Source organism: Lampetra planeri, chromosome 9, assembly GCF_965212315.1.
Source record: "Lampetra planeri chromosome 9, kcLamPlan1.2.h2, whole genome shotgun sequence".
NCBI lineage: Eukaryota > Metazoa > Chordata > Hyperoartia > Petromyzontiformes > Petromyzontidae > Lampetra > Lampetra planeri.
In genome coordinates this window covers 13,559,072-13,584,586 of record NC_136115.1, presented here as the reverse complement: position 1 = coordinate 13,584,586, position 25,515 = coordinate 13,559,072, and the positions used below count along the sequence as shown (strand labels likewise).

Here is a 25,515-nt window from a genome sequence, read left to right as displayed (position 1 = left end):
ATCATTTCATGGGCTCCCTTGGCCACTCAATGTAGGTTCCTCACGGTTGTTAGCCCCCCGCCGACACCCACAAAATCAAATTACTTCCCACACACCTCATCACCTACGTAGGCAAGCGAGAGCTGGTTTGTGATTGATTATCTCTTTCACGAGGTATAGGATCTGGATGACCCGGCCCTCCCGGGAGGATCTCTGTCCCGTGGCAGTCAATGGAGTTGATGTGAGATCTTGATGCCTCCCAGCAAACGTTCCGCCTGCTCCATGTCAGATGCGCCATGACTGAAAGTGAAGAAAATAAGCTGCGGACCGTGATGCCCAGCCAACCTTCACCTCCCCATGGACCAACTAATCGTGTCAACCAGATGCACACGTGTACGTGTGTGCCTGTATCTTTGTACAAATGTATACTTGATAATAAAACAACGATTTTTATAGCGCCCATGCATGGCGAGCCATCACAAGGGTGCTGGGATATATGCTCATGAGGGTTTTTTTTCTATATTATTTTTATTGAGCCAACTATTGGGGGGGGGGGGGGGGTGTACAACTTCCGCAACAGGTGAGCAGTGCATAGCGGGATAGGCGGCTCGGACAGACAACCAACGCAGACGTGTACGACCGTAGCGTTATGTGGTACGTGGTGTGTCAGATCCCTTCTCTTCGAGGAAGGAAGGGGGAAAGAGGTGGGCGGAGTTCAATCAAGTACACTCAGGGTCTCAGGAGTGGCATTCACAAGGGGGGCCCAGATCTGGATGAACTCCCCTTCCCCATTCATCAGTTTCAGACTCAGGTGTTCTAAAGCTGCTAGGGCGAATAGGGAGTTATGCCAGAGGGTGAATGATATGTCCCCATGATTTTTGCAGGAGCTCAGGATGGTCTTTCTAACCGAAATGTTGAATAATTGGAGAAGAGTGAGTTGGTGCCTGGTAATACCTTGGCGTTTAAGGCCCAGGAGGGAGCTCATGAGGGCTTTTAAAAGCTAACCGCACTCGTCAGTGACACTGCCTTACAGAGGACAAGTACGTCCGAGGCGATGTGTTGGAGAATGGCCCTCTTTCACAGCACATGCATCACGAGGCCAGATAGGTAGATTGTACAGGGTGGCTCACAAATCAGGACACATCGGGTTATTATGTTTATTTTATGTACGTATGTTTCACTGCTTTCGCACCGTACGTGGTCAATCATGCTAATTGGATGTGCGAGGGAAAGACAACAAACTAAGCACAAACATACTTTCGAAAGAAATTAGTTTTCAATCTAGATTTAAAAGTGCATAGCTCCAGCGGCTTTCTAATATCGGAAGGATGCTTTTAACAAATCATGTAGGGTTATTTTATTTCTTTTAGCAACTGTTCAAACTGACTTCCATTAACATTAATGCATCCGTGAAATATTTTTTTTAATTAATTTTGGGATTTTAAGATCACAGGTTGTAATATTTGAACGTGAATAAAAACAATTTTTTGTCTCAATTTATTCAGGGTTTTTGGTTGAGTCTTGTAAACGATGGATCTTTAGGTGACACCACAGGAAGGTGAAAAATAGATATTGATAACGATAATAGATCAAATATTAACTTTAAGAATAAACAATTAAAATAGTTTAATGCCAGTGGTAAAATAAATTTAATAACCCTGTGTATCCTCACTTTTGGGCCTCCCTGTATTAAATGTAAGCTTCCGTGTGTTGAGCAGACTCGAGTCTGCACTATTGGACATCTGTGAAAAATAGTTTTATAGCTCATCAGATTCCTCCGGTATAAATAAATATTCTGATAGCGCTTGTGGATGGGTAGCCACCATGCACAGGATGTTGTTATAGGCTGCAGGACCGCAGGATACCGTAGCAAAGAGCAGTGCAGCTAAATGCTTTGTTGTACTGTTCTTCTTTGTTGTACTGTTCTTCTTTGTTGTACTGTTCTTCTTTGCTGTCACATGCGCCGCAGCCTTCACCAACCCACACTGACCATTATGGTCAGGTACGGTCAAATAACCCCTACGTCCCGCACAGCTTGAAGAGGTTCTCAGTATGGATTCATATTGATTGTTGGGTTAGGCCACGTAATGATCTGCCCAAATTTGTGTCGTTAAGACCCTCCACTCGACATCACAAAACAAATTAAATTGTCACGTGTACAAGCGTTTAAAGCACCAATTATTATAGCTTCAGCTTGCTGGTAAGTCGAAGAATAATGCTCACAATTCTCAGAACCCAAATTAGTATCTAATGGCGAAAGTTTTTGTTAGATTTGTTCTTCAACCTTACCATTGAGCTGACACAATAATTTGCGGGTAAATCGCTGCTACACGTGACAGTTTAATTTGCCAGATCATTACTTGGCCCAAGGCAAAAAACAACTTTGAATTAATTCCATATTCACCAAATCAGTGCATGGAGATATTGTGTTCTTCACCTTTAAACGGGAGTCAGCTGCTCACAAGTCGACATGCAGAAATGGGGCTAGCCTAACAACGCACCTACTCACTCATCAACTCGCACACTCAATACCACACATACACACTCACTCACCCATTTTTACACTCAGACCCACTCAGAATCGGAATATTTATACTGGAGGAATCCGATGAGCTATAAAGCTCTTCTTCACAGAGAGTTACAACAACAAGCAATTACAAAAACACCATAGAAGTGCAAAGTATAGCAAAAGTAAACGAATCACAAAACATTATTAAAGTAAAAATAAACTATTGTTTATTTTACCAGGTAAAGCCCACTGACCAAATGAGCTTATTTTTCAGAAGCGACCTGGCCACATGATAGCTCAACAAAGTGGCTTATCACTTGGAAATTTATAGCAGCCAAAGAATCTAAATAATCACTCATCCACTAACCCAGGGGTCTGCAACCTTTAAGACATAAAGAGCCACTTGGACCCGTTTCCGAAGGAAAAAATAAACTGGGAGCCGCAAAACCATTGCAACTATTAAAACAAATATAACACTGCATATATTGTTTCTTACCTTATTGCTATATACAGGATCGTGCAGTCAGCTGTCAATCTGAATAAAAAAATGACTTTTTCACTTAACAATGTAAAATATATTTTTGCAAATTAATAGCTAAATTACCTGGTTAATGGGATTTTTGCTCCTGAACCTCAGTGCACAGTGTCTGCACATCAGGGCTGTAAGACGTCACCTTCATTTTCACACAGGCTTGCAAGCTGTCATCTGTGAGGCGTGATCGATGTTTGTTTTTAATATAGTTCATGTTGGAGAAGACCTGCTCACATACATATGTGGAGCCGAAGATCGACAGGACTCCAAATGCATACTTTTTCATGTTTATATAAGTGTTGGGGATGGCATTCCATGTTTCGAATACAAGTTTGTCCTGTTTGGGAAGGTTTTCAATATCACTCCATTTATGATTCTGAGCCAGAATTGCCTTCTGACGGGCAACATCCTCAAGAGTAGCGGTCAAGCATTTGAACTTGGACACCCATATATCTTTGTCGGCTATATCGGCCAGTTCCATCTCAAGATCAGGTTGACTTACACCTGCAAATGCAGTCATATTCAATAGGGATGGATCGATCGCCAGGGGAGTGACAGGGAAGGATAATGTCGTTTTTTCCTCTCTGAACTCACAGAATCGTTTCCCAAACGAACTTTGCATTGTGGTGATTGCAGACTTGAAATATTCCAAATTTATCGTATCATGACTTTGTTTGAACTCTCTCAAAGAGGGAAAGTGAGACAGTGTACCTCTCTGTAAATCTTTGACAAACACTGTCAACTTGCGCTCGAATGCCAAAACCTCCTCCAGCATGTGCAGGGCTGTGCCTCCTTTCCCCTGAAGGGTTGTATTTAGCGTGTTTAGATGTGCTGTCATGTCTACCATAAAATGTAATTTTTCCAGCCACTCTGGCTGTTCCAGCTCAGCAAAGGTGAGCTCTTTGCTGCCCAGGAAGGTTTTTACTTCTTCCAAACATGTGACAAAGCAACGGCAACGTTATTGCCTGTCACCGGGCGGGCAGTGTGGAGCGGAGCGGCGACCTGTCAGCAGCGGCAACGCCAGAGCAGGTGTCACAGTGCGCCTCCTCCCCTCGCTAGCATCCGCCCCGGAGCCGCGGTCAAGGTTCAAAAGAGCCGCATGCGGCTCCGGAGCCGCAGGTTGCCGACCCCTGCACTAACCCATTCATTCATACACCCATTTACTCACAACACCCACTCACCTGCTCACCTGCTCACCTCGTCACTCCTACTCACCTACTCACTCACCTACTCACTCACTCACTCACCTACTCAAAGATCCCCCGTATAGCCTTCACAGACTCTTGGGGCAAGTGCTGTTAGCGAACACCTATGAAGGCCGGCACGGCACACGAGGGGGTGGGTGGCCAGTACCACACCTGGCCACCTTTATCTCCCTAGTGGCGATGTTTACACACCATACCAGGTTCTCATTTGAGGCTGAGTCAACCTAGGGGAGACCCAGTACCAGTTCAGATAATCTTCACTGGTGTTGACTGTGAGCAGGAATCGAACCCGGGTTGCCGGGTTCGTAGCGCAGCGTGCTAACCACTCTACTACCACTCCCCACTCACTGACTCATTCACACCTCCATTTACTCACGTTCACCATTCACTCACACAGTCGCTTGAAATTGGGAGCCGGCAGTGTCATAAGTCAACATGCATAGGAATTGGGGCTACTTCAGCGACACAGTCAGATGTGACTGTGAGTGAGACGCAGACCGTGGGACATATCTCGGTCTTATCGGCTTCTCCAGGAGCTGTGCACTGCGTTGGATCTTTCCAGCGCTACAGACCGGCCCATATCAGCGTGGGCACGTGGCCGATACTGGATAAACACAGGGCGGTACTGGTGGCAGCACACGATAATAAGGTCATGAAGAAAAGTTTGGAATGTAATTCCAAGCCGCAGTACTAATCGAAGACAGAAGGAGGCGATGTTGTCTTGAATCGGCTTGAGATGGCAACTCCACACCCCGAGCAGCCAAACGTGGGGTGTTATATATTGTTTTATATTAACATGTACTGTTATTTTTTTTCAGAATTTTAGCCCTCACTATCTATTAGGTTTTTAATCTTACCTCCGACATGTATGCTGAAATGTTTAATTCGTGAGCGACTTTGTATTTAATTCGAGGAGGCATTACTTTCTCCAAGTTTCGCGACGAAGGGCACTTTTCGTCTTGTGAGTGATTATAAATAAAACAAATTCCACCTTGTTGCCAAAAGGGACAGGCCTGTCACCAAAAAAATTGCTTTCAATTAATTTTGCTTTCACTGCGCTCTCTCCATGTCAACTTTCGTCCGCTGTCACGTCTCATTAATGCTCATTCCACCCCATCCGCGTGAATCTTCATCGGCTCGATTTTAAATTGACCATGCTTTTCATTTTGATTTCGGCCAGCGATTGTGGTGAGGCTGCCATGCACGTAAGGCACTCATAGTTCAACCAATGCTCGCCACCTTCGTCGCGAACGTTGCCCCGTGATGTGCGTATTTCTATAACCATTTTTCGTGATGACTGGGATTGCAGTCTGCTATTGGGGTCTTCCCGTAATGCTGCTATGCCTACATTTGTTTTCACCCAGAAGTTTGCAAGTAGTGAACATCATCACTTTTTTGACCTATTTACCCAGAAAGTTTCACTGAGTCTCGAGACCCTTTCGGGAAGGCATTCATTGCAGTGTTTCACAAATTCGTTTCAAACAAATAATTTAGCATCTAGAGACGGAAAACAGGATTAACCCCAAGGAAGCCTATCACGCATACGAGGTAACAACACTCAATGGTCCGCACATATGGGTTAGTGAAGCCGTTTGGGCACCATGGTGGTGAGATGTTCTCTAACTCGCCAGGTATACAGGAGGTCGTGGGTTCTATCCTGACCCTGATGCCTGCTGTATATTTGGAGTTTCCATGTCTCTTTCCTCGTGGTCGCATAGATTTTTCTCCGGGTTCTCTGATTTTCCCTCCACATTTAAAAACATGCGTTTTAGAGTATTTGGCTGCTATAAATTTCCACGTGATAAGCCACTTCGTTGAGCGAATATTTGTGGCCAGTGCTCTTCTGTAAAAGATCTATGTAGCTCAGTGGGCCTGATCAAATAAAATGCAAATGTGTTGAGTTGTAGTTCATTTCCTGCCACCTTCGGCCGACCTGCCTTGGAACCTCGTTGTTCTGTGAGTTTACAAATCTGCATGTGGCCTTCGAGCGAGGCACTGCATCGCAGGCTCGCGCCAGCGTATGTATTAAGGATTGTGGTTTAATTGAGCTGTGCTGCATTAACACAGCGCGGTGCCTCCATGCCGCCAGCGCGACGCGAATCTCGACCGGCTGCTCCCCGGCGCGCACAACTTCTGACCTCCCGCGGCGGACCGGGCCGTGACCCCCGGTTAATTTTTGCCCGGGCGGTGCGTGGCGGTGCGTGGCGGTGCGGCGACGTGTGTGACGGTGCGTCGCTAATCCCTGCGCAGTGTTTGCCCCGCTGACTGATCTGATCGAGCGGCTGGAGCCGGAGAAACGCGCGCGCTGGGAGAGGCTCTGGATGGTGAGCGACCGGCGAAACCGGGTGATCCACCCCCTGATTTATCCGCACCCCGCCACGGGCCTGCCGGTACGAGCCGCTTTTTCACATACACGCTCACACACACACATCCCGCACCCAGCCATGGGTTTGCCGGTATGATCTGCCCTCTCCCATGCTGGACCTACACACGCAAACAAGGACAAAGTTCCCCCGTATAGCCTTAACAGACTTCTGGGGCAAGTGCTGTTAGCGAGCACCTATGAAGGCCAGCACGGCACACGAGGGGGTGGGTGGCCAGCACCACACCCATCCGCCTTTGTCTCCCTTGTGGCGATGTTTACACATCGCGCCAGGTACTCATTTGAGGCTGAGTCGACCTAGGGGAGGCCTAAGACCGGTTCAGAAAATCGTCACTGGGTGTTGGCCATGAGCGCGCATCGAACCCGGGTGGCCAGATTCGTAGTGCAGCGCGCTCACCCCTACAACACCGCTCACCCCTCCCCCCGCTCACACACACACACATCACACACCCCTCCATTGGCCTGCCGGTATGAGCCGCTCTCTCTCTCACACACACACACGCCACACCCCGTCGCGTGACAGTGGGTACAAACCGCTTGCGCAAAGACAAAAATCTCCCAGTATCGCCTTTAATAGACTGTTGGAGCAAGTGCTGTTTACAAGCACACTCATCACCATTGTTGGCTGCGAACTGGAATCGAACTAAGGTCACTTGGGTTCGTGGGACAGTGCATTATCCACTCGAGTATCGCTTGCACTCACGCGCACGACATCCATTCTACACCTCTGCATGCCACACACACACATGTCACACCCTGCCATTATAAGCCACTTGCACCCCGTGCACACACACTCAACACACACACATCCCACACTCATGCCACCCACACACAAAAGCCCCCACCCGGCTATATATCTCAATCAGCTCAAGCCTCCCATATATCACGTGACTTCTGTGTGCCCACCCCCACTCTGAATATTTGCTTTAGTTTATTATAGCAGGTAAGGCCCACTGAGCTATGTAGCTCTTTTTCAGAAGCGACCTGGCCACAAATGATAGCTCAACGAAGTGGCTTATATCTTGACTTAAACCTTTATTTTTGTTTGCATTCTGACCACAAGTATTGTGGTTAATGCAGACATGATTAGCCGAGGTATGCCTAGCTCTGCGATCTTACATTTACTTGCAAATTCCATCTCTGGCACCGCCCACTTACCCTTGGATTGTGCCCATCTCAAACCTATATAACCTTTGGCTGCAGTAGCTCTCTCGCTACATGTCTTCCTGCCTCAGCAGTCCGCCTGCTCTATATTTTCACCTGAAGACGATTGCTTTTGATGCGGTCGAAACGTCGTGATTTTATTTTATTATTTTTATATCTCCGTGACTTTACCGAAAGACCAAAACAGTATGAAGTGGCTTATGTGGAAATGTATTGCAGCCGAATACTCTAAATGCATGTTAATAAATGTGGAGAGAAAAACTGGAGGACCCGGAGAAAAATCCACGTGACCACGGGGAGAACAGGCAAACTTGAAATATACAGGAGTCAGGGTTGCGATGGAACCCACGACCTCCTGTATGCCAGGCGAGGTAGTTAACGTCTCGCCACCATGGCGCCCCACTCCCTGCCATTCAACATTGAGGCCCTTCTTCAGCCTCTTGCTATATATCCTCCTGACCCCTGAGCTCACGTTTTTCCATTTTTTTCCATTCTTTTCCTCTTATTTCACATTGTTTCTCATCTCCCTCCCCATTCTCATCACTTTCTCTTGGTCCATGCATTGTATCATTGACTCTGCTCCCCTTGCCGTGGTGCGCCACCAGGTAAAAAGTTGCAAGTAAACAAGAAAAAAAATGACGCTCAATATCGTGATCAGTAGCATAGCCACCTTCGTTTGGTTCGTGAAATGAGCACCACTGGGTTAGGTTATATCAACGACAGATCGATTCGATTAAAGTTAGACACTCGTGATGCATGTCATGCATCCAGTCAGTTGGATGTACATGAACAACCCGTTTTGTCAATCCACTGCTGGATGAGGGCCTCCCCATGCCATGCGGGTTGTTGGGATTGCTTTATTAGGCTACGCCACACTGATCAATGCCGCTTGACGAAGGCGTACATTACAACAATTAATTGTTTTCACCTCTGCCTTCCGCTGACAACATAGCCTCGCAGCCTATAACGGTTGTTATGCTCGATGGCTAAACTTCAAATCACCTACCGGAGTCAAGCCTGTCCCTAGCTTTTGAGATCTGATGAGATAATCCACATTCTACGTGATATGCCTGTGTGATTTGTTCATTTGCATCGCATCTTGTGTGCGGGAATATATATTTATTTATGATGTTTGCAAATGGTGTCCATGGATACATTGAGCAAATGAGACTATGAAAACTGGGCACAACAAATAAGAAATCATGCATTAAATTGCAGAGGGCGAATCATTGCAGATGCAATTTAGACCGAGTCCCCTTTGGAGTAACTTGGCGTGTTCACTGTTTGGCTTTGAAAATTCCAGCACAGCTGAACACTGCCGAAGATAATTGAAGAGCTTTACCTTGACTTTACACTTTGTCATATTGTTTGTATGATCAGTTTTGTTGTTTAACTTTTATATGCTGCCTTTGGGGTGGGCTTTAGAAAATAAGCCTACTTAAATATTGATCTTACATCCATTGTAAACAAAAGTCATGACATTTTGTGTCTGGCGCCACTCGTGATGTTCGTGTTGCTCGGAGAGAGAACGGAGAGTGCGAAGCCAGCGATCAGCTGGGTGTGTGGTCCCACTCACCCTGAGTTATTTATTTTCTGGATCTGGGCACACAATAAGACTGCACTTTTAATTGGTTACGGAGTGTTCTCATTACCCCTCTGCATTAAGACTCAGATGGTAAACGGGTCTGAGTTGTGAGGACCGTGAGTCCGCGTGACCTCGCACTCTCTCTCTCTGTGTGTGTGCACCTCTTTGAGTGTAAAACGGCGTTGCCGAGTTTGGCAAAAGGGGGCGACGGGGTGTGTTGATCACGTGACCTCTTGACACAGAGTTGAGCCGCAGCCTCCTGGCTTCATGCTCGGGGCTTGTAGCAAGAGGTTTGAGTGCTGACGTAGCCACCTGAAACGCTTCAAAGTCTTGAGCTGTGCAATAACTTATGAGACTGCGAGGAGGGAATTGCAGTAGGAGGATGTGAGTTCTGTAATTTTTTTCTATTTTATTTGTATTTTACCAGGTAAGGCCCACTGAGCTATCTAGCGCTTTTTTTAGAAGCGACCTGGCCATAAATGATATCTAAACGAAGTGGCTTATCATGTGGAAATTTGTAGCAGCCAAATATGCGAAACGCGTGTTTCTAAATGTGGAGGGAAAAACCGGAGGACCCAGAGGAAAATCCACACGACCATGGGGAGAGAGAGACACACGCAGACTCCAAATATACAGGTGTCAGGGTCGAGATCGAACCCACAACCTTCCTGTATACCAGGCGAGGTAGTTGACATCTCCTAGCCACCGTAGTGCTTACTGGGAGGACCGGCATGTCTGCATTGAGTATTGTTAATTTATTATCCCAAACAATGCGTAATTTGGAATGGTGACATGGCCCGGTGGTAGCGCATTCACCGCTTGATGTATAATAGGTTCGTGGTGCGAATCCGGCAGGCCATCCTGGTTAATAGTGCAGGCATGATAAAGTAGTCTGCGCCGTGTGCTTCACAGTGCACGTTAAAGATCCCCTGACATTAAAACAAAAAATTAGTCGGACATTGTGTGCTGGTGTCGCTGTACAAATTTGAAACATCATTGGCATGCTCCTTACGGGCAGACCGTACCCATCGGTAAAACACACAGCACCTTCGTCCGTGATCGTCTGCTCTTTAAGAATAACACGAATACCACATGTCATTCATTACGAATGTTATTGTTGAAATTATTATCATAATCATGCTCATAAAGATGACAGTAATGATGGTGATCATTATAATGTAAGCAGCGATAATGATGATTAAATATTCCCAGTTTCATGATGATTATGGCCGTAATGATGACAGTAATTTAGCCAGTAATGATTCGCTGTGCAGGCAAATTCAATAATTCAATAAACTGTCACGATATTTTTTTCACATTTTGCCGCTTGCAATTCATTCACTCCGTTAACCTTCATGCAGCCCTGAGCATATTGCCGGCGTTTGCTTTTGTATGAATAATACATCGTCAGTTATCATGCACGAAATTGCTTGTTGTTGTAACTTTCTGACCCGCCCCTAGTAGACATCTGTGAAAAAGAGCTTCATAGTTCATCGGATTTCTCCAGGATAAGTAAAGATTTTAATTCTGAAATATTCGGGAACGTGGAAATCATATTTCATCGATTCATTAATGACCACGAGGAAAGTTGCAGTCCGTGCCGATGGTGGCGACAACGCCATCTGGACGAGCCTTCCCTCTCCAGCCGCGACCTCGATCACCCCTGTGCTCCGTGACGCCGGCGCGAGCAGACGCTGTGCTTCCACCTGGGCATGACGGAGGAGTTTGTGTGGGACGCGGAGGACGCGCCGCGAGCTCGCACCACCCAGCCCGGGGAGACGGGCGCGCTGCTGCGCGAGATCGAGCACGAGTTCACGCGGGACGGGGCCTCCATCCAGTACGAGCACGAGGTGCGTCCCGCACGGCTCAACAGCTGGACAGACACACACACACAGCCGTACAGCTGTATAGACACACAGACACATGGCCGTACAGACACACACACACACAGCTGTATAGACACAGAGACACTTGGCCGTACAGACACACAGACACACAGCTGTACAAACAAAGAGACACATGGCTGTACAGACACACACACACACAGCTGTGTAGACACACAGACACATGGCCGTACAGACACACACACACACAGCTGTATAGACACACAGACACATGGCCATACAGACACACACACACACACAGCTGTACAAACAAAGAGACACATGGTTGTACAGGCACACAGCCGTACAGCTGTATAGACACACAGACACATGGCCGTACAGACACACACACACAGCTGTATAAACACACAGACACATGGCTGTACAGACACACACACACACAGCTGTATAGACACACAGACACATGGCCGTACAGACACACACACACACAGCTGTACAAACAAAGAGACACATGGCTGTACAGGTACACAGCCGTACAGCTGTATAGACACACAGACACATGGCCGTACAGACACACACACACACAGCTGTATAGACACACACAGCTGTATAGACACAGAGACACATGGCCGTACAGACACACACACACACAGCTGTACAAACAAAGAGACACATGGCTGTACAGGCACACAGCCGTACAGCTGTATAGACACACAGACACATAGCCGTACAGACACATACACACACAGCTGTATAAACACACAGACACATGGCTGTACAGACACACACACACACAGCTGTATAAACACACAGACACATGGCTGTACAGACACACACACACAGCTGTATAGACACACAGACACACAGCTGTACAGACACACAGACACACGGGACACAAGGCCCTACAGCTGTACAGACACATGGCCGTACAGACACACACCACACACCACCATACAGACACACAGCCTTGCAGCTGTAGACACACAGAAACATGGCTGTACAGCTGTACACACACAGCTGTAGAGCTGTACATCCGCACAGTCACACGGTGGTACTGCCATACACACACACATTCACAGCCATTCGACCACATGGCCAAACAACTATAGACACAAAAGTGCACAGCTTCACAGCTGTACAATTGTTAACATCCCCCGTGTAGCCTTAGCAGACTGTTGGGGCAAGTGCTGTTAGCGAGCACCTATGAAGGCCCGCGTGGCACACGAGGGGGTGGGTGGCCAGCACCACGCCCAGCTCCTTTGCCTTCCCAGTACTGCTGTTTCATACACATCGTACCAGTCACTCATTTAAGGCTGAGTCAACCTTGAGGCGGCCCAGGACTGGTTCAAATATTCGCCAACTGTTATTGGTCGTGAGCGGGAATATAACTTGGGTCGCCGGGTTCTTAGTGCAGTGCACTAACCACTGCGCCACCGATCCCAGATGTTCGTGTGCCTATACAGCTGTACAATCACACTGGCAGACAGCTCTGAAGACACAGCCGTGCAGCAGCACTCAGCATACACACAAACATTCAGTCACACAGCAGCAGTAGCACTCAGCATACACACAAACATTCAGTCATGCAGCAGCAGCAGCACTCAGCATACACACAAACATTCAGTCACACAGCAGCACTCAGCATACACACAAACATTCAGTCATACAGCAGCAGTAGCACTCAGCATACACACAAACATTCAGTCACACAGCAGCACTCAGCATTCACACAAACATTCAGTCACACAGCAGCAGTAGCACTCAGCATACACACAAACATTCAGTCACACAGCAGCAGCAGCACTCAGCATACACACAAACATTCAGTCACACAGCAGCAGCAGCACTCAGCATTCACACAAACATTCAGTCACACAGCAGCAGCAGCACTCAGCATACACACAAACATTCAGTCACACAGCAGCAGCAGCACTCAGCATACACACAAACATTCAGTCATACAGCAGCACTCAGCATACACACAAACATTCAGTCACTCAGCAGCAGCAGCACTCAGCATACACACAAACATTCAGTCATACAGCAGCAGCAGCACTCAGCATACACACAAACATTCAGTCATACAGCAGCACTCAGCATACACACAAACATTCAGTCACTCAGCAGCAGCAGCACTCAGCATACACACAAACATTCAGTCACACAGCAGCAGCAGCACTCAGCATACACACAAACATTCAGTCACGCAGCAGCAGCAGCACTCAGCATACACACAAACATTCAGTCATGCAGCAGCAGCAGCACTCAGCATACACACAAACATTCAGTCACGCAGCAGCAGCAGCACTCAGCATACACACAAACATTCAGTCATACAGCAGCAGTAGCACTCAGCATACACACAAACATTCAGTCATGCAGCAGCAGCAGCACTCAGCATACACACAAACATTCAGTCACGCAGCAGCAGCAGCACTCAGCATACACACAAACATTCAGTCATGCAGCAGCAGCAGCACTCAGCATACACACAAACATTCAGTCACACAGCAGCAGCAGCACTCAGCATACACACAAACATTCAGTCATACAGCAGCAGTAGCACTCAGCATACACACAAACATTCAGTCACACAGCAGCAGCAGCACTCAGCATACACACAAACATTCAGTCACGCAGCAGCAGCAGCACTCAGCATACACACAAACATTCAGTCACACAGCAGCAGTAGCACTCAGCATACACACAAACATTCAGTCACACAGCAGCAGCAGCACTCAGCATACACACAAACATTCAGTCACACAGCAGCAGCAGCACTCAGCATACACACAAACATTCAGTCACGCAGCAGCAGCAGCACTCAGCATACACACAAACATTCAGTCACGCAGCAGCAGTAGCACTCAGCATACACACAAACATTCAGTCACACAGCAGCAGCAGCACTCAGCATACACACAAACATTCAGTCACGCAGCAGCAGCAGCACTCAGCATACACACAAACATTCAGTCATGCAGCAGCAGCAGCACTCAGCATACACACAAACATTCAGTCACACAGCAGCAGCAGCACTCAGCATACACACAAACATTCAGTCATACAGCAGCAGTAGCACTCAGCATACACACAAACATTCAGTCACACAGCAGCAGCAGCACTCAGCATACACACAAACATTCAGTCATACAGCAGCAGCAGCACTCAGCATACACACAAACATTCAGTCACTCAGCAGCAGTAGCACTCAGCATACACACAAACATTCAGTCATACAGCAGCACTCAGCATACACACAAACATTCAGTCATACAGCAGCAGTAGCACTCAGCATACACACAAACATTCAGTCACGCAGCAGCAGCAGCACTCAGCATACACACAAACATTCAGTCATGCAGCAGCAGCAGCACTCAGCATACACACAAACATTCAGTCACACAGCAGCAGTAGCACTCAGCATACACACAAACATTCAGTCACGCAGCAGCAGTAGCACTCAGCATACACACAAACATTCAGTCATACAGCAGCAGTAGCACTCAGCATACACACAAACATTCAGTCATACAGCAGCAGTAGCACTCAGCATACACACAAACATTCAGTCACACAGCAGCAGTAGCACTCAGCATACACACAAACATTCAGTCATACAGCAGCAGTAGCACTCAGCATACACACAAACATTCAGTCACACAGCAGCAGTAGCACTCAGCATACACACAAACATTCAGTCACACAGCAGCAGTAGCACTCAGCATACACACAAACATTCAGTCATACAGCAGCAGTAGCACTCAGCATACACACAAACATTCAGTCACACAGCAGCAGTAGCACTCAGCATACACACAAACATTCAGTCATGCAGCAGCAGCAGCACTCAGCATACACACAAACATTCAGTCACACAGCAGCAGTAGCACTCAGCATACACACAAACATTCAGTCATACAGCAGCAGTAGCACTCAGCATACACACAAACATTCAGTCATGCAGCAGCAGCAGCACTCAGCATACACACAAACATTCAGTCACACAGCAGCAGTAGCACTCAGCATACACACAAACATTCAGTCATGCAGCAGCAGCAGCACTCAGCATACACACAAACATTCAGTCATGCAGCAGCAGCAGCACTCAGCATACACACAAACATTCAGTCACACAGCAGCAGCAGCACTCAGCATACACACAAACATTCAGTCATGCAGCAGCAGCAGCACTCAGCATACACACAAACATTCAGTCACACAGCAGCACTCAGCATTCACACAAACATTCAGTCATGCAGCAGCAGCAGCACTCAGCATACACACAAACATTCAGTCATGCAGCAGCAGCAGCACTCAGCATACACACAAACATTCAGTCACACAGCAGCACTCAGCATTCACACAAACATTCAGTCATGCAGCAGCAGTAGCACTCAGCATACACACAAACATTCAGTCACACAGCAGCACTCAGCATTCACACAAACATTCAGTCATGCAGCAGCAGTAGCACTCAGCATACACACAAACATTCAGTCATGCAGCAGCAGCAGCACTCAGCATACACACAAACATTCAGTCACACAGCAGCACTCAGCATTCACACAAACATTCAGTCACGCAGCAGCAGTAGCACTCAGCATACACACAAACATTCAGTCACACAGCAGCAGTAGCACTCAGCATACACACAAACATTCAGTCACGCAGCAGCAGTAGCACTCAGCATACACACAAACATTCAGTCACTCAGCAGCAGTAGCACTCAGCATACACACAAACATTCAGTCACTCAGCAGCAGTAGCACTCAGCATACACACAAACATTCAGTCACTCAGCAGCAGCAGCACTCAGCATACACACAAACATTCAGTCACTCAGCAGCAGCAGCACTCAGCATACACACAAACATTCAGTCACACAGCAGCAGCAGCACTCAGCATACACACAAACATTCAGTCACACAGCAGCAGCAGCACTCAGCATACACACAAACATTCAGTCACGCAGCAGCAGCAGCACTCAGCATACACACAAACATTCAGTCACTCAGCAGCAGTAGCACTCAGCATACACACAAACATTCAGTCACTCAGCAGCAGTAGCACTCAGCATACACACAAACATTCAGTCACACAGCAGCAGTAGCACTCAGCATACACACAAACATTCAGTCACGCAGCAGCAGTAGCACTCAGCATACACACAAACATTCAGTCACTCAGCAGCAGTAGCACTCAGCATACACACAAACATTCAGTCACTCAGCAGCAGCAGCACTCAGCATACACACAAACATTCAGTCACACAGCAGCAGCAGCACTCAGCATACACACAAACATTCAGTCACGCAGCAGCAGCAGCACTCAGCATACACACAAACATTCAGTCACTCAGCAGCAGCAGCACTCAGCATACACACAAACATTCAGTCACTCAGCAGCAGCAGCACTCAGCATACACACAAACATTCAGTCACTCAGCAGCAGCAGCACTCAGCATACACACAAACATTCAGTCACACAGCAGCAGCAGCACTCAGCATACACACAAACATTCAGTCACTCAGCAGCAGCAGCACTCAGCATACACACAAACATTCAGTCACACAGCAGCAGCAGCACTCAGCATACACACAAACATTCAGTCACACAGCAGCAGCAGCACTCAGCATACACACAAACATTCAGTCACTCAGCAGCAGCAGCACTCAGCATACACACAAACATTCAGTCATGCAGCAGCAGTAGCACTCAGCATACACACAAACATTCAGTCATGCAGCAGCAGCAGCACTCAGCATACACACAAACATTCAGTCATGCAGCAGCAGCAGCACTCAGCATACACACAAACATTCAGTCACACAGCAGCAGCAGCACTCAGCATACACACAAACATTCAGTCATGCAGCAGCAGTAGCACTCAGCATACACACAAACATTCAGTCATGCAGCAGCAGCAGCACTCAGCATACACACAAACATTCAGTCACACAGCAGCAGCAGCACTCACCATACACACAAACATTCAGTCACACAGCAGCAGCAGCACTCAGCATACACACAAACATTCAGTCACACAGCAGCAGTAGCACTCAGCATACACACAAACATTCAGTCACACAGCAGCAGCAGCACTCAGCATACACACAAACATTCAGTCACACAGCAGCACTCAGCATACACACAAACATTCAGTCACACAGCAGCAGCAGCACTCACCATACACACAAACATTCAGTCACACAGCAGCAGCAGCACTCAGCATACACACAAACATTCAGTCACACAGCAGCACTCAGCATACACACAAACATTCAGTCACACAGCAGCAGCCCGCACACCGTCGCGTACTTGCGTGCCCGCGGTTTCATACATCTCTCGCGGTCAAGTTGTTGTGTTGCTCTGTCCCGAAGGAGGCGGCTTGTGTCGTGATGTATAGTGAGTTGAGTCTATACCCATTATAGACTTCAATTCCATTGCTTTGGCCAGATGGTGCAATGGTTAAAATATATGGCTCGCAGTGAGACTCACAATCAGACGGTGGCTAGGAGATGTTAACTACCTCGCCTGGTATTCAGCAGGTTGTGGGTTCGATCCCGACCCTGACACCTGCTGTATATTTAGAGTTTGCGGTGTCTACCAATGGTCACGTGGATTTTTTTCCGGGTCCTCGGATTTTTACCTTCACATTTAGAAGCAAACATGCGTTTTAGAGTTATTTGGCTGCTATAAATGCCCACGTGATGAGCCACTTTGTTGAGCCATCGCTTGTGGCTCGATCGCTTCTTACCTCGACAAAAAACAGAGTTTAGTTTAGTTTGTTGGAATACTGATCGTGGCCAACTTGGTCTCCCGCTTCTCCAGAGTCAGTGATATGAGTCAACATTCGTAAGGCACCAACAGTGGACGATGTCACTAGATTGTCCTGCCCCCTGCCACAGTAAGATGGAATTCCCGTTACAATTGGCAGAAGCATAAGCAGGGGGATAAATGCAGGAAACCATTTTTCATTTGGTTTGTTGTTAGGTTATAAGGTAGATGAGGATGCCTTGCATGATGTGATATTCATGAATTTATGAAAGTCGATTGTTGACCCAAATGGTGCTTGCATGAAAAAACCTTGTACCCATATTACACCGCGAGTTGGAAGATCTCAATTGCTAGGACGTCAACAATCGGCGTTTCTTTTCAGTTGTTAAACTACGCGCACACATTATGGTGACGATCTGCTGGTTTTACGTTCATGCACTGATGGATAAAATGTACACGTTCAATGAAGATGGCCATTGTGAAAAACAGAATACACATTGCAGACCGAACGGCACAAGGACGTACGGAACTAACACAGCATAAAAATACAGTACCTAACTAACTTACAGACCAAAAAATATATTTAAAAAACCTAAAAGCACAAGTTCAACATGTCCTTCCCCCACAACTTCGATTAGCATGGTTGGCTACATATGGTGCGAAAGAGGTTCAACATACGTACATACAGCAGGGGAAGAGCAAGGAATAATGTTGGCCCAGGTACAGTGGGAGAACTATAAAGAAATAAACTATACAATTTTTTTAATTTTACAACATAAGGCCCACTGAGCTCTATAGCTCTATTGGAGAAGTGACCTGGCCACACATTATAGTTGTTTACCGAAGTGGCTTATCACGTGGAGATTTATAGCCGCTAAATACTCTAAACGCATCTTCATTCATAATGTGAAAGGAGAAACTGGAGGACCCAGAAAAAAAATCTACATTTCCACGGAGAGAACATGCAAACTGCAAATATACAGCAGGGATCAGGGAAGGGATCGAACCCCCGACCTCCTGTATACCAGGCGAGGTTGTTAACATCTCGCCACCGTGGCACCCAAATTATATTTTAATTGTAAATATTTTACAATTGAAATGTTTTAATCACTCAATTATTTCTGCTGCCAAATTCAAACGGGAATTACTTACTTTTGTGTCGTTTCATTAAATAAATATTTGGAACGAAATGTAAAAAAAACTTATTGTCTGCTAAGGGTGGTGGGAGCCGCTGGGGGGGGTGTGGGCGGGCAGTCGGGCGGGTGGGGGGGTGCGGATAATGGTAATTATGATGCAAAGAGTGAAATCGCTTTACTGCGATGCAAGATTTGACCCAGGGGGTTAGAATCGTTTCTGGCGCTGACTTTCCGACGCCCGTGACAAAGTGACGCGGCGGCGGCGGCACACGGTGGCTCGTGTCATTCGACGGCACGTCGTGTTTCTATCTCAAGCCGTCCGATGGCACGTAGCACTGTAATTATGTAAATGTGGAGCCATACCCTGTCTAGAATTGCTGTGTGCACGTAGGTTCAGACAAAGTATTTGATTTCATCCCAGAATGAATGTTTTGGCTTCCAGGCTAATTCTTCTAATGCACATTCCCACTGCGTTGATGTTGAATAGCCGGCACATTTTAAAGCTTTAGACATGAAGGCACTGTGCTATGCTTTCAGGCGGGTTTTGTGAGTTCTCAGTTATGATAGAAGTTCGCGTATTTGTAAGCAAAATTGCCAATTAGACTTTAGTTTAAAGATGTCCTCTAGATAGCATACTTCATGGTGTAGTTGTCTCTGGCCTCGTGTCATTACAATGTTTTTATCTGATGATTTTGATTGCCAAATAATCTCATTTAAAGACGAGTTGAGTGTTTGCCTAATTGTGTTTTAAGGAAACATGAAATAACCATCAGTTGACATGTGGAATGATATTCATAGTCGACGGCTTCAAATGAATGTGTTATTTTTAGTCAACAATCCTTAAATGTCCAAGTGTTTATGGGGCTTTTTTTTCTCTTTGCCTAAATTAATTGCGCACGCAACGGGGCCGTGCGTATCGCGCAATCTGACGTCAGCGCGACGTTCGCCGGGCGAACGACAGTTGGGGTCGTTATCTTGTAGACCTCGCAGCAGCAGCAGTCAGTCAGCTGCTGAAAGTCCTCCCAGAGCGGTTTCATAGGCGTGGGTAGGGGGTGAGGGGGGGTGGGCAGGATTAATGTGAGCAGCCTTTGGATAAAATTAAGAGATGTATTGCTTCAAGTGACCGCATTTTATCTTCACCCTGCGCAGTGGGAGGAGGGGGACTTCATCATTTCCGACAACCTGGCGCTGGGCCACGAGGCCCACCCCTCCACGCAGGCCCCACCCAGCACCGTGGGGCTCCGTGTCATGCACCGCACCACCGTGTGCGGCACCTCGACCCCCAGCAAACGGCGCCGCGGGGCCACCGCCGACACGGCCAGCGGATGAGCGGTTAAGCGCGCGCGCGTGTGGATCAGCGCGTTCGTGTGTGGATCAACGGACAGCCGTGAGAATCGGCACGCGTGTGCGTCCGCACGAATGCACGTGTGAGCGTCCGTGGGTGGGCGGTTGTTCACGCACGCGTGTGCGTTTATTTGCAAGCACACATACCTACGCGCTTGCACGCACACACGCATGGAGTAAACGATGGGATCTCTTGTTTGCTCATGTGGAACACATGGGCAAGTAGTGTTGGCGAGCACCTATTAAGGCTGGCTCGGCGCACGAGGGTAATATTGTCTTGGCCTAGAGCTAAGAGTCCAAAATCGGTACAGAGTCCTTTCCTCTACCCAGGGATTGCATTTATCCACTGCATCAGGTCCTCACCGCAGTGAACCTGGGGAAAGTCCCAGAGATTTAATTCACAATCATTTACAGCTGCGTCAGTCCGTTATTGGATTAAGGCCTCCCTGGGCATACATAACCACGCACACCAGTGCTGGATGGTGACGGGGAGACGGGACTTGTATTGATATCACTCAACAATGACGTTAAGTCTAGGACAGGAATCAAACTCGGATCAGTGGGCTCATATTGCAGTGTGCGATCCACCTGCGCCACCTACAAGATGTATCTATAAGACAAAAGAGAATTGGCCGAATATTTTAAATCAGGCTTTGATGGGCGAAGATATTATGTTGCATAATAAAGCCTACATGTTAAACGAACATATTGCATTATTTTATGCACAGGCACGCATATTATCCTGCATTCCTTGTACACATGCATTTTAACGCTTCTGAATCTCCACTCAAAAAAACACTTAACCTCAATTCCAATAATCGCAGGTGCTAATAGTAAATTAATTTGTAACATCTTGCACCATGGATTTCATAAGTGGGCTGTCAAGAGGATGGCCACAAGCTTTTCCCGGTGGCCAAATAAGGGCCCAATGTCGTGTCCGTTGGGTGCGGAGGACAAGAAAAGTGTGTTGATAATTAATTAAACAGTTACACACGAGGATGAATGAATGGACGTTCAAAGTGTCGAAAAACGCCGTCGTAAAAATATATATTTTATCCCAGCTTTATTTTTAAGACGAAAGGAATTAAAACACACACATGGACACGGGGGAATGTGCACATTGGCTGTTGAAAGTGTTTTATTATGAACCAGCTTATCGCTTCTTTCAAGTCATTTTGAAATAACCGGTGCTGTGCACACTCACTCCCTGCGGGTCAGCCTTCACGGTAAACTTCATATAAAAACATGAGATTATTTCATAGATATCTGTATTTTCATCTTCTCGTTATAATATTATTTTCGGGGCCAGATTTGAATGCTGCATTCGGATCATAATCGACCTCGTGGGGCTGTACTAAATGCAATAAATATTTGTTTAGCCATAAACAATTCCTTAAACCTTAACAGGTGTGTATTTGCATGGGGGAAGGGGGGGCTGACGAGGCCGTGATGAATGCCCAGGGCTTGCCCGCCTCCTCATCCTAAATGATCTGCGTTTCAAGGAAACTGCCAATTCAATTTCGTGTTCTGGCATGTCAAGAGTTAGAGACCGCACGCTCGCTCGAGTAGCTGGGCACACGGCGCCCACATTGACGTGGAGGGGGAAACGCGCAGGGTACGTTGCGCCTTGGGTTACTGGAGGGGGAACACGATAAAATATAAAATATGTATGTGCCGTAGGATTCTCAAGTGACTTCCGACACTGACATGTATCCGAAGCAATTTGGACGGCATTACACAAGATTGTAATTGGTATACTGCCTGTACGATAGATGCGTTGAACTGTGGAGTATTGTGTGTGTGGGGGGGGGGGCAGTTTTTTGTCTCCCTTATTTTGGATTGTTGCATTGTTGTAGAGAGCGTGAGGGGCTGGTGGTTATCTGGAAAAGCCTTCATCCACGAGTGGGATAGGGCCCCCTGGCTGGTGATAAAAGGTTATACGAGTGCAGTTATTAGATGTGGCTGTGGTCGTACGTGGCTTCCGAGGTGCAGTTGCATCGAACGCATTCGCCGTGGTGACAGCCTCACGATAATAACAACATTGACGGTCAGGATTGTAAAAATAAATAATATACGTTTATTTGAAATGTGATAGCGTTGTGTGCAATGATCATAATTCATTATAATGGGATAGCGGGAGTATATAGCGAAATGCATCAGGTATATTTCTGTTTTATCTTTGCAGTTAATTTCCACATTAATGAAATACGGTTTGTGGAACCAGTCAAACATCTTTTTGTTGTTAAGAGCGCTGGTGCGTTGGACAGATTTTTTGGGCCGATTCATCCTCGGTCTTCTGTGCAGTTGTGATGGAAAGTGCAGATAATGAGGCACGTGTCCACACTTCCCAGCAGTGATTCCACGTTTCTCTCTCCCTGCCCTTTGTTTTAAACCGTGTAATTGCCTTGGGGTGGAAAATTGGGGTGCGGGGAGTCAAACATCAATGGCGTGTTGATGATCTATGTGCAGTACGTGCTTTTCGTGAACACACAATAGGGGATTGCAATTTTATGGAAAGTTTTTTTTTTATACGTAAATGTGCGAATCGCGTAGCTTGCATCTTTTTTTTTTGCATGGGCAAAATTGCAATGCGCTGAGTGTCGCCCAACCTCCTGGTCGGAGCGCAACTCGTGTCGTCATTGCACGATGTCCGTCCGTCTAGTGAAAGAAGCCATAAACTCGGATATGTTCAAAATTAAAACATCACAATCCCTGGGGGACCAAGGTGGGACAAGGGAAGGGGGGTGATGGGGTTAGGCAATTGTGGATTGTGGAGCCACAGTGTGGGTTTCGCGAGACAAAACATGTTGACATTTACGCGGTCTAACCCAGGTTTTTTTTAATTCTGGATAATATTTCTGGCGAAAGCCGGCTACGCGTTAAACTAAACATGAAACGTGCTTGATTAGACAATTACGCGCGATTCAATTCCGGGACGTGGGATTCCAGCCAGGTCTCCCGCGGCAACAACGAGAGATTAATGAGGCCTCCTCTGTGCGTTCACTTTGTTAATTAAACATAGACGTTGCATTCAATCGGTTTCATTTTGCAGCCAAAATCAAGGCTACATGCGCAGGTCAATATAATAATTCCCGTTTTACATGCACGCTCGTACATGTCGACATGTGCACACAGACTCGTGCCGGGCTCCCAGTTCACACTCTTCTCGGGTACCTGCTGTTGAATAAAATTCAATGTTTTGGAAATTTCTCCCACCGATTAAAATGTCATTCTAAGCACGTGGCAATCCACTGCTAGATGACTGCCTCCTCCCCTATGCCTTCGGGGGTTATTTGACCATACTTCGCCACTCTGGTCAGTGCGAGGTTCGTGAACACTCTACAAAGCAACGCATTCTCTTAACACAACACCAGCAGTACATTGGCGCACACACACACACACGCAGCTCATTAACATTATTTAATTACATGTATTTACGACACAGTAAATGAGAGTGGATATAATTTATTTGTACATGTACACTCAATTTACATGTTCATACTTGTAATTGCAAACGCAGTGATGCACGACCAGCACAAATATCCAATCGGCCGACAGAAATGATGCAAATGCCCCAACAGCCTTAAAATGCGATCGGAACCATAACTGGCAAGTGCCGCGTTACTTTGTCAACTCGGAGAGTGCGTTTGTTGACGGCGTCGTCGTCGAGAATGCTTGCATTGCAATTCCCCAACAACATAGCACTTATTAGTAGTGATACATCACAATGAGCACTTGTTGTTGGGGATGCGCCACGCAGCCAGAGAGGAGTTGAAGGCGATTCGCCGTCGCCGCGTTCACGAATTCGAGCAAAAAAATGAACTTTAGTGGCGAGCCGTCCGTCTCGCGTTTAAAGACATCATCGGTGCTAAGATAGGTTACAGGCGTGGGAAGTGTGGGTGTGGGGGGGGGCTCCCTCCCATGAGTTTTGTTGGGATTGTTATCGAGTTCCTCTGTAGAATTATTGTGGCTGCCGTTGAAAGATGAAATCCCATCAATTGCCGTATCACATTGTACACAGCACTGTGCAAGTCGTATCGTGACTCGGTTATAAAACTGCCCTCCGTCAGTTGCTTTTTCGTGTGCCAAACAACAAAAACTGAACGTGATGGAATTCAAAGCGGCTAATGAATGCCCTTGTACATATTTTCCCCAGACTTTAGCAACTTTGTGTTGCTGCGGACAACTAAAATCACTACCGTGATTAACACCGGAAGCGCTATTCCTGAACTACATTTTACATGACAAATGTTTTGTTAAAGTTGAGTTATAGGAGTTATTTTGAGTCCGTGCGTGCTAAGTGATATAATTAGGTGAACGCGAAAGAGTTGGCTGAACAAAGAGGGTGGAGGGAATGCCATGAATCACGGGGTGGTGATTGCGATCAGTCCCGATGAGGCCTCGACACACATAGCGAGAGAGAGAGAGAGAGATTCGCGGTTGGCCACCCCTTAATACGCCGTAATCCCCTCATTTCCGCGCGGGTAGTTAAAGACATCACGGGTGTGTATAGAGTCATTACTCATCAGAGGCTGTTACGGACTCCTTCCTCGCTGCCTCACCGATCTCACGTCTCGCACACATCTCCGCCTCGTGCAACAGCCCCGTTGTTGGTACTAATCACAGCGAGACGAGGAAGGGCTCGACTGTGCGTTAGACAAGCATCCATTTACATAATTGCTGCGTAAAGGCTGCGTAGCCATTTTATTTACGGCCACGTGAGGTCGCATGATATCCAGCCACATTTTGCCCTTCGGATTAATGTCAGCTGTTTGAATTCAAGAAAGTCGAGTTGAATACGTGTGTGTGGCTACACACACACTCGTCAATGGACATAAACATTTAATGAACGTTCGTTTCGCTGCGATATCATTAACTCGTGCCCACGTGACGTGCCGTGCGGGAGACCGATTCGAGATGAGCGTTTCGCTTGAGACGATTCATAGTTGCGGAATACGTTCTTTGAAACGGAGGAACGAACAAAGAAAGGGACATCGCACAAAGACACGGAAGAAAACGGAAAGAAGCGGGACATGAAATGCCCGCACGGTCTA

General features: G+C 46.9%; 1 protein-coding gene across 3 annotated transcripts in view; it reads left to right on the top strand.

Annotated features, from left to right (window-relative positions):
* Positions 1–22,541, top strand: part of LOC144720713 (3-((Z)-2-isocyanoethenyl)-1H-indole synthase-like) — a 31,460-nt gene extending 8,919 nt beyond the window's left edge. For all 3 annotated transcript variants that reach the window (XM_078597693.1, XM_078597692.1, XM_078597691.1), the window contains exons 4-6: positions 6,476–6,615; positions 11,049–11,207; positions 20,267–22,541. In XM_078597693.1, the coding sequence (XP_078453819.1) occupies positions 6,476–6,615; positions 11,049–11,207; positions 20,267–20,446 (479 nt within the window). In that variant the 3' untranslated portion in view covers positions 20,447–22,541. The remainder of the gene's footprint in view (positions 1–6,475; positions 6,616–11,048; positions 11,208–20,266) is intronic.
* Positions 22,542–25,515: the final 2,974 nt, after the last annotated feature.